Source organism: Nanorana parkeri, unplaced genomic scaffold (assembly GCF_000935625.1).
Source record: "Nanorana parkeri isolate BGI_ZX_2015 unplaced genomic scaffold, ASM93562v1 scaffold49, whole genome shotgun sequence".
Lineage (NCBI taxonomy): Eukaryota > Metazoa > Chordata > Amphibia > Anura > Dicroglossidae > Nanorana > Nanorana parkeri.
Genome location: NW_017306317.1, coordinates 561,869 through 573,106, shown reverse-complemented (window position 1 = coordinate 573,106; position 11,238 = coordinate 561,869). Strand labels below are relative to the sequence as shown.

At 37.5% G+C, this 11,238-nt stretch overlaps 1 protein-coding gene across 3 annotated transcripts in view; it reads right to left on the bottom strand.

Annotated features, from left to right (window-relative positions):
- Nucleotides 1-11,238, bottom strand: part of LOC108802189 (cadherin-6-like) — a 203,350-nt gene that overhangs the window by 11,985 nt on the left and 180,127 nt on the right. For all 3 annotated transcript variants that reach the window (XM_018574067.1, XM_018574061.1, XM_018574076.1), the window contains 2 exons: nucleotides 6,592-6,703; nucleotides 6,260-6,511 (listed from right to left, as the gene is read on the bottom strand). In XM_018574067.1, the coding sequence (XP_018429569.1) occupies nucleotides 6,260-6,511; nucleotides 6,592-6,703 (364 nt within the window). The remainder of the gene's footprint in view (nucleotides 1-6,259; nucleotides 6,512-6,591; nucleotides 6,704-11,238) is intronic.

Below are 11,238 nucleotides of genomic sequence, written 5' to 3'. Positions count from 1 at the left end.
TGCATGCCTAGGTGCTTGATTTTATACACCTGTGGCCATGGCGGTGATTGGAATACCTGAATCCAATGATTTGGAGTGGTGTCTCAATACTTTTGGCAATATAGTATATAATATATACATATACATACATATACATATACATTCATACACACAGTGTCATTGTCAGATTTGTAAAACTATTGTTGTTATATTACACACATTTCCCACACTATACACCCAGGCGGGTGACATGATGCTGTTACTGAAAGTATTTAGGGAAATAATGGTGGAACTAAAGAGGCAGCTTGCAGAGCACTGCTGGAGGGAAGGTGAGTATTGAAGGATTTACTTCCCCTTTAAGCAATTTATTTTCCTCTATTAGTGATGCAGTTTCTTGTGTAAATCAGCATCATCTCCTCTGTCCAATGAATAGAGACCTGGCCCAGTAACAAATCCTTTCATAGGTCAACTAGTAAATATATATGTATTTCAGCTGTGTACTTAGCTGTTTTCCTGGAGTTCCACTTTAAGGGACAGAGGGTGGATAACGTCTTTGAAAAAGGCAGCATGCCTATTGTTAAGAATCAATATCTTGACATTCTTTGCTGTAGAACATTTTACTGGCTTAAAAAACAAACATATCAAGTCTTACAATAAAATCAGATAACGTGATTTGGGACAGAGAGCTGCAGACGTCCATCCTCATAAGCATTCCCAAAATGGTCACTGATAGGCTGTGCTTGATGTTATCTCCAAAGTAATTTGCGGAATAATTGGAATTCAAGTAGCCTTTTCCCCCCTCTATCGAGTGGCTAAACAATGCTAATTATTTAATCGAATCAGTTTGAAAGCAGCACACACTCTAATTTGCATCTATCTGTGCTCTTTTTATTGGCGCAGGAATTAGTAAGAATGTCACATGGACAATACGTTATTGTTTCACACTTATGTGTAACTGACTGGCAGTATTTGCAAATTCCCAGTGTTTTCTTTATTTATCAGCAAAGAACAGCTAATCTCTCTTGCTTATGACAAAGATGGTACTTAGAAATGCAAGCAGCGTATTTAACTACATCCTCTGTTTTCTAGGCTCCAGACTATATTTTTGGTTATCTGCCATTCAACTCTTATTTTAATTCAACAGAGATATTATATTTTGAGATTAGAATATCGGCAGTACTGGCAGATTGCCATTGTCCTTGTATCTGTTTGCCCAACACTGTCCCTTATGCTCTGCCTGTTTCTTTTCCACGTTGCCATTCACTGGCATGCAGTAGCATAATTAACCGTTACTACATCTAGGGAGGAACTGCTGCTTCAATTACACTAATAAGAGTCTGCAAACCAGAGGGCTGTGCGCTAAAAGTTGACAGGCAAATGAAGAGACATGTCAGAATTCTAATATATGCTATTTGTATCTTCTGTTTTCTAAAGATTACTATTGCACATGCCACGTTATCCTCTACAATAGAGCAGAAAGGAAAGAAGTGATAAAAATATGGCCTAATAAAATCAATATATGCACGCTGTAAAATCAGCAGCTGAAGCATAGAGAAACATGGCACCGTGAACAATTGTGCCTTTGCCTTTGTATTTCATATTAATGTACCCCACTCCTGATTTTATGTTCAAAATGCAAAAAAGGAGAGAAAAAAAAACCACGTTGCAAATAATGGGAACATCTTACGCAGCTGGCAAATAAAATGCCAACATTCTAATCTAAAAATAAAGGGTAAACAGAAAAAAAAGTGTTGGTTGCTATGTCATACCTGTAATCATTTTGCTTACATAGTAAAAAAAAACATTCAACATTCTTTTGAAGGCGATTAAATGAAACTAGCTTCTATTAGGCTTAAAACGGCAAGTAAACCTTCTTAAAGAAACTAAAATGCATTACCTGTCTAAAGCGATTGTTAAAGCAAAAATAATCATGAAGCAGTTATAGCAATTAAGTCCTAAACCCAGAAAATGAATTGCTCTTCCTTCCTCCTAGAGTAAATAAATTGCTTCTTAGGAGATAATTTTATGGTGCTTCTGAATTTAGACTATTTAATTAATAGTACATTATTTCCCACTAACATAGTAATTTCTCAAAATATAAGAGATCTATTAATATGGGAAAGGCATTTTTATTGTCCTTTTGTGAATGCGGTAAACACAAGGGGAAGGTCTCGCTTCTCCCTTATAATCATGTCATTATGTACAGCATACCCAATTGTGTTGTGTTTGTTTGGCTGATACAAGGCTCATCTGTAAATGGTTTACACACTGACGGAGTTATTGCTAGCCAATGATTATTTAATGCTTCTCGGTGGAATTAACATGACAAGTCTTCATGCATGAAAACGGCTGTGTAATCCTTACTGGTCTCTTCTCTTTATAGCTCATTGCTAAATATACAATGTATTTAGAAGCAGGTAGTAAAAAGGCTTTTTTTGCAACAGGTATATTGCAGGATTGGAGTTTATTGAGACTAAATTGTAGCTCCAAATACCAACCAGTAGGGTGAAAAATCTTTCTCCTGAACCCTGTGAAATCCAGGGTATATGGTGAGGGCAATGGGTACATAGTTTCTCTATAACCAGGTCCAATACAAGCACTACTAAAGGCGCCACCTGCAGACAGGGCCATGAGTACACACAGTACCACATGTCTTGAATGATAATGCTTATGATAGAGAGGGGGCTTGAAAGTGGTTCCTCTACAAGTTAGCAGTTCATCTGCTTCTTTCAATTAAAACAGACCGCTGGGAATTAAATGCAGTTGAAAGTAGCTAGTGCCAGTATTGGTTCTTATTAGTCAGTCATTCTCTCTGCCCACAGGCCATCAGTTGCCAATTTATACTATGGCCATGTAAGTAGTAAAAACGGGTATTTCATTCCTTAAGGCTCAATTCATAAAGCTTTATGCAATGTTAAATATATTTATGCCTTTTATTGACCAGGTTATGTTTTTTTTTTTTAAGCTTAGATGCCCAAACCAAGTTTAGCAGTGCCAGCATGCATCAATTAACTTGACAAGAATTCTGTGATTTACTTGTCTGTTTGACAAATTAATAAAACAGACTAAACAAAGGTTAGTCAGACAAACGGATCTGAGAACTGGCAACACAAACAGCGGCAAATTCCTATTTTTCTGCTGAAAGCTTAATTAACATTCTTACCTCAAGGGGAATTTCATATTTGGAATTCAAAGTCATATTATGGTCACTAAGAGGTTATTTTCAGTCACCTGAATTTTAAATCTCATTGGCTATCACTTTTTTTGAAAACAAGGATCCTTTTTACCGGTTTGCTATATTTGTGAGTTGAGCCTGAAGAGCAGAACTGTAGTCCAGTAAAGGAACGTTAAAATCAAATAACTGCCAAAACTCATTTTTATATAGTAATGCAAATGTAATCAACGAATTGGCCCAGCTTTTACTCAGGTGTAAAAGAATAAGTAGTGGCCTTTTGCTGCCCTCACATGCCAAAGCTGTTGCCACCTTTGACCCTGTTGCTTTCCCTTCTTCCTGGATGCTTCATCCACCCACAAGCCAACTTTACAGGGCACTCAAAAGACGCCGCACTAAAAAGACACTGCTATCAGTCCTCTATAAGTCTGCCCTCAGGTTACATGGTGTCACCATCCCAGCAGAGTACTTCACATTCTGGCATTTCTGCTATGCCAGGAACACTACATCGTTGTGCATGTGCAGTCCACTACACTAATTCTAAAACTTGCATAGTGCATTTTTAAAAGCTTCCCAGGGACAAAGAGCTTTACGGAGCCTAATGGACTAGCAAATAATATGCAAGTGTTTATAAGGGTGGAACAGATATAAGGTGTATTTCCGCTTTTGCAGCCAAAGTGGGATTACGCCTATATATCTATTTGATACATTTTCCAATTCACATAGCATAACTTTAAACAAAAAACATTAAATTAAGTTAATGTTTACAATAATTAACCCTGTCTGTACTGTGCTATTTAATTATCAGTTGTAAACTAAATTTGAACACTGTCTGTCCTAACAAAAGATTATAGATTGAGAAGCTTGGCTTCTTGCATTGTTTGTTAATGAGGGAAGGCACTGAGGAGCATAAGAAAGAAATTATTTATTAATTTCCTATGTTCCTCAGGTCCATCTAGTAGCCAAAATGAAGTATTACATTACATACAGTACATTCGACCTGAAAAGAACATCATTCGTTTTTGCTTCTTTTTGCACAGAACAAACATTCAAAAAGATTTGTTGGGTAAATGGCTCTGCAAATTGATTACAATTTGGCCCATTTAAGTTCCACTTGGATTAAATAATGGAGAGGGTCATTGACAGCTCAACAAATCAGGAATCTTGGATTGCACCGCAACCAATCAAGAATCTTGGATTGCAGGGCACTGCATGCCATATTAAACCACTCAAAAGAACTTTAGATATCAATTGCAAAGAACAGCTCTTCCACATAACAATAGTTGACAAACTATTGTGAAGCATTAAGTGCTCTTCAAAATATCTATTATCTTCTAGCACATAAATATAGTGGAGTTAATCTTAGTTGTCTTTTACATGAGAAAATCTGAAGGCCAAAGGAAAAAAAAATCTGTCCTTGACAAGCACAGTATGTGTATAGGCTACTTCAGTCACTTGAATTCTTTTAGGTTCAAGTTTATAAGTATTTGTTTTGTGAATCAGAAGCCCACTGTGCACCTGGAAATGACAGTGCTACATCACATTTTATTTATTTATGTTTAGCACTGAACAAATATAAAGCCATTGAATCTGGGATATATAAAATATTGCATATTAATATTTAATGTGTACCCCTTATAGCCGGCAGCTGAAGGGATATGCTCTTTCTGAAATTCAGATACAGGTATTGTACAGAAAATATATAAGGATCATTTCAAGGAGGGACACCCTCCTTCCTCTTCCAATAGAGTCAGGGTCTTAATTAGACGATTTAGAGAGGCTACCACAAAGCATGCTAGCAGTAATGAGCATGCTTTGTAAACTGAGAATCATGGATACAGCCTGTAATAAAGGCTTATTTGTAAAAAAAAAAGATATTATACGAGTAATTAAAAATGATACAAAGCATCAGTTTCTAAACTTGTAAATGTCATGAGAAATATATAGAGGCTGCCATTACTGAAAATGTTATATCTCTGGCTGTCCTACTGACTCCTTTTCTTTCATTACAGGTTCCTGTTAAAGTACCAAAAAGCCTAAATATTAAAAGCCTACAGCTACTAAGGCAATTTACAAAATCTTATGCAAAGCTCCCATAGCTATGGAAAAACTCTCTGTAATTACATTGACTGGAGAATAACGCATGTTTCTATATTATCTGCAATTTTAGGTTTAAAATGAACATACTGCATTTAATATTTGGTTTTTTTCTGTATTTATTTACTGCGTTCAGGACTAAAAAAATTACCTTTTTAAAATGTTTTCTGTCAGCAGGTGGTAATTTAGGCATATTTTTTTCACATATATATCCAAGGACAGCGTTTAAGATTTACAAAATCTTGAGCCACCCGACTCTAAAATGTAATAGATTTTAAGGGGGCAATCCTGCGCTAAAACACAAAAAAGTAGTGGTTCCCCCCTTTATATCGAAGTCCTCCCTTAAATCAGGAACACCCTTTCAGAGCCCCTTTTACATCAGTGTCCCCCTTCACATCAGAATCACATCAGAATCCTACCATCACATTAGGAGCTACAGGTGGTGAAGGTTGGGAGGGCGTTTCCCAAAATTCCAAGGCACCCTTGGAAAGCCAGAGGGCACTCCATGGTGTCCCGGCACCCTGATTGAGAAAGGCTGTCTTAGAGCAATATAATTCAACTACCTAACAGCACAGCTAGGTCCTAGACTTTGATGCAGACTGCACTGCAGTCAGGTACTACAGCCTGGACCAGGATCTGGAACAGCCAGTGACTGCAAAATAAGATTGACCAATGCAATGGTGACATTATTGCAGTGTTCTCTCTCCTATAAGCAATAGAGCCTAGACAGAATTTTTGTATCTATACATAACTGGATTACATGGGTCTTTGAATATCTGTCTATATACGTAGTGGTTTTATGTAATTAGTTCAGTCTTCTGATTGAACATTTTTTTCAAACTATGTAACTATTACTGGAGTTCAGTTTTAATTGCAAAGTGACACATTTTAAGTAAACACAGCGGGTGCTGGCAATCAAATTAGCTTCCTGTATTCCATTATATCAGTTGCTGGATATTTTACTGAAGCAGAAACCAGACTGGAAGATAATTTAATGTTGTATCTTCTTACCTAGCAGTATTATAATGCAGAGGAGAATGGCAATCAATGCTCCTGTACTCAATCCAGTGGGGTGGCTTAGAGCTTCGGCTGTACAGGACTGCATGTTACCCTTGTGGTCGCAGGCACACACGCGAATGGTCAGAGTACCAGTGCTACTCTGCACAGGGAACCCATAATCAGAAATGACCACTGGTAAGAGGTATGTGTTCATCTCATGGCGGCTGTATCCATTTCTTTTAGTGTATACGCTGGCTGTGTTATCTGCAATAAAAGCAAATGTTGTTATAAACACTTTCGTAAAAGACACAACAGTCACGCAGCAATTATTTGCGCATACTTACCTCTGTTATCTCTGATGGTGAAGTTGTGAGCTGTCGGTGTAGTTAATGAATAAGAAAACTGAAGTCCACTGAATGAATCATCCTTATCCACTGCACTGACAGTGTGTATTATCTGGAATGAACATATTTTAGTAAGTACACAATTACCAAACATTTTTCTTCATAACAAAATAAAAGTGATAACATTATATTAACATACAGCAAACTCTGTTAAATATGTGCAAATATAATGCAAAATGTGTCTGTATTCAATTAACATATCCTTCTAGAGTAGTTATTTAGTAGCAGGTATGGCAATTCATGTCCAGTATGCCTGCAAATGAGGATTTTCTGCTTTCAGGCCAGGTACACACCATTTTGTGGACCAGATATGGTGCATTGCGTTTTTACAGCGATTTTCCGGCGTTCCGGAGCGTTTTTTTTCTAGCTTAACTACTTGAAGACCAGGGTGTTAAACCCCCTTCCTATCCAGGTCATTTTTCAGTATTCAGCGCTACGGTACTTTGACATTTATTCCGTCATGCAACGTTGTACTGATATGAATTTTATAAAAAAATTTGGAGACAGATAGAGCTTTCTTTTGGTGGTATTTAATCACCACTGAGGGTTTTTATTTTTTACTATATACCTATGTTATGAAACATTTAATATAACCCAGATTTTTGATAAAATATAAGAGATGTGGTTACGTCGGGTAAATAGACACCAAACATGTCAAGCCTTAAAATTGTGAGTGCCCGCAAAATCGCAAAAAACTACCACACCCAAAATTGGACATAGACGAGGCTTTAAACGTTTTTACTGCTCATCAGTTTAGTATTATCAGTGATTAATGCCCCTAAAAGTATTGCTCACGATCCAACGTTTGTGGTGATATGTAACATTTGCGACGCAATGGTCGTTTTAGCACATAAGCGCGTGTTTGCGTGTGTATGTGGGGGCGGGGGACTTTAAAATTTTTTTGGTTTTTGACATTTTTTTATTGTGTGATTTTATTTTTTTATGCCTTTAATTTTTTTTAAACTTTTTTTTTACACTTAACTTTATCGCCATCACATAGGGGGCTAAGAAGCCCCCTATGTGATAGCCAATTTACGTGATAGGTCCTCTTAATGGAGACATCAGGGCTCTATAAGACCTCTAATGTCACCTAAGGACCCCCAGAGAAGCTGCTGAAGCAGCTTCTCTCCGGCTTCTGTAGCCGGGAATGACAGCCGAATGGGGAAGTGATGTAACATACATCACTTCCTGCATTATGACACCAGAGAGGAGAAAAGAGGGAGATCTGATCTCCGATGACAGAGCCGCCGTGACGGTCCTGGCCCACACCGGGCACATCGGCGGTGCACACCCGCACAAAATACAAGCGATTCATCGGCTCTATAGCCGCCAGAACGCTTGTATTTAAACAGCCATCACTAACTGTTTACAGTTTAGGTAGTTTTCCCACACACATGCGTGCTGGGTGAAAAAGATATTTTTAAGATCTTTCTGTTGAAACATTTTCTCATAAATATGTCTACTTGGGTTGACTGTGTGTGCACGCTTATGCATATCAAAAAGGAAGAAGGGAGAACAAAAAGACATACTTGCAATTCTAGGGAAAAACATTGCTTGGTTGGGAAAATCCAAGCTGATCAATTTTTCCTCTTTGAAAAGCATACCAAGTGGTGTCTACCATGGTTTGGGAATGCAATGAAACATGGGCATTTTTTTATCCAATTGCAACAAGCTGGATTGTGAAATTTAACTTATGAGTACTTCCTGGTTAAGCATAAGAAATAAGTATTTTTTTCCTTTTATTCTCAGCTATATCTAGTGGTTGTAATGCAGTACTACATCACAATACATTCAACCTGAAAAGAAAATATATAAAGAACATTTGTTTTTGTCATTATGCGCACAGAATAAATGTTCACAGAGATTCGCAGGGGAAAGGGCCCTGCTAATTGTTTATAAATAGAATGCTTGTTTACCATGTAAAGCACTGTATATTTCACATGCTTCATACTCACACCAGAAATTACTTTGGCATAGCTCTTAAAAGTGCTGTTCTAGTTTCGCAGTCAAATTTGAGAAAACCCCATTAAATGTGTTTCTTTTAACACAGCATACCGAAAAACAAAATGTTTTAAAAATTGTTTCTTACCTTTCTAGTTACTACTTAGGATAACATTTTTGGGCAGCAAGCTACTCTGAACAATTTCAAAGTGAAAGTGAAGGGGGACAAAGTGGGGACATGCTGAGTTTGTCTCATTAACATACAATGCAGAATCCAAGGCCTGAGAAGAACTCCAGGCAAAGTTTTTTTTTTGCCTCTGCAGTGGTGCTACCCCTGCACTGCAAGGGTTAAGTGCTCGTTTTCGTCTAGGGACAAAAATAGCAAAGTTTTACTCACCTGATCCTCGGGAGCTAGCTCCCCCTCGGCTTCAGTGGTCTAATTAACCTCGAGTCATCATGTCTTATACACTGTGTTTTTAATGTGAGGATTCAGAGGGACATATGATCCCTGGAGCGGAGGAGGAGACAGGCTGGGGGCAGCACTCTAACAGCCAGCCAGATTGAATATGACTTTAATAATATAATATAATTAATATAACTTATTTCTGCACCTTGATCAAAAAGAGCACTTAACCCTGGCAGTGTAGGAGTAGGTCCACTGCAAGGGTTATGAAAAAATGTGCCTGGAGTTTCTCTTTACCATTTTTTAGGTCAGTGTTCAAATCTGCCAGCACACAACAGGCTGAGTTAATAATGGTGAACATTAACTCCCAAAACACCTCATTAACATTACATAGCAGTTTTGACGTTTTCAGAAGAGCATGTAAAAAGGTAAGAAGCTATTTTTAAATATTTGTTTAAGTTCTGCTATGTGAATGAGAACATGTAACATGTAAATATTAGGTAAGCTGTGCCACATCCAAATTTGACTGTAAAAGTGGTAATACCCTTAATACACATGGAAAACCACAACAAAAGTATAACTCAAACATATTTTATCCTAGAATCTTTTTCTAATTTCTTTAGACCATAAAAGCACTGGAATTGCTCGTTAGACATACTGGCACACATGATGAAACTATCAAAATTCCGAGTTTTAGTCATTAATGAGAGGATTAGAAATACTTCAAGTAGAATTACAGTTTAATTAGCACTAAAAAAAGAACATTTTAAGATGAAAGCTCTTAATTAAAGAACGGAAAGTACTATCTGAACTGCCAGTGTGACGTTTTACAAAATCGGTGACATTGCCAGATGATCTACCTCAGTTACTGCTGTGCCACAAAATAGCTGGTATCCTCCCTCTCTGCATGCAGTGACAATATATATATGAAAGTTAGCCGGAGAGCAGAGGTGAAAGATGACAAACATCACATGGGAGGATTGGGAATTAAACTGTAAATCTGCAGGAGATTTTGTTTTTCCTAGCAGTTTTATGTAATCCTTTAAATTCTATATTTTCTATTTGCAGCAGCCCTTCACTTGTAGGTTTAGTTGTAAAGGAGTATTTTACAGAACAATGCAGTATAGATGGTAATCGTACAATAAGTGGTCATTTGGGGATGCTTAAAATTAATACTATTATGGAAGCAAAGTGCAATAGAAATACATGACAAAAATCTATACTGCTCTCTTCAACTACATTCTGCCAGGTGTACCTAAGATCTCTATGGTAATTATCACCTGTCACATTAAACAATATGCATGGCGCCTTATCAACACAATTTACATCTTATGGACACTAAAAAAAACAAAAACAAAAAAAACAGTTCACAGTACAGGCTTAACGTTATTCTAAGCATTCATACTCTCATACGAAACATATTTTGTTTGCAGTTTACTCTTTTTTTCTTGTTTTATTAAACCATAAACACAAGAGTAAAATTATGCAGCTGTTTTGAAGCGCCAGGTTTGACAAAGTGAACCACAGACAAGTTTATATCTGCAAGTGTTGCTAGGATGTAGGGTTATTTTGTGTTTAGCCAGTGAATATTATATAACAGAATGGTGGCAGATAGACACTGTCATATGGATTTATTATGTGTTATGCTAAGGGGCCCAACATAGGCATAAGGGTTCTATTAGGTCTAGACTGGCAATACAGCAACCTTAGCAAATGCCAAATGCCATTGGGTTAGTTGAGAGTATTTTGAGGCCACCATGAGCTACTGTGGGCTTCTCTTTCACACTCAGCTTTGCTTTCTATATATCTTTTTATTGTTAATATTTTAAGAAAACTGCCTATATATATGTGATACTGTATATTTTTCACATGCTTTACAGGGTTACAGGGTGCCAGCTCATGAACATGTTTGCTTTACTGGGTCAAACAAGATTTGGTCAAGTATACAAATGCTAGGTGTTATTCTGGACTCTGACCTCTCCTTCAGGCCCCACATCCAATCACTGACCAAATCTTGACGTATTGATCTCGGTAACATTTCAAAATTACCATATATACTCGAGTATAAGCCTGGTTTTTCAGCCCATTTTTTTTGCTGAAAAGTGCCCCCCTCGGCTTATACTCGAGTCAGCGTCTTGAGCTGGTCAGGTTTCTTCTTACTTACCTCGCCGCATCACTGCTGCTCCGGTGGGCGGCGCTCCGAGCGGGGTCATCTGGCAGTCTCCGGGTCCTAATTTAGGTGG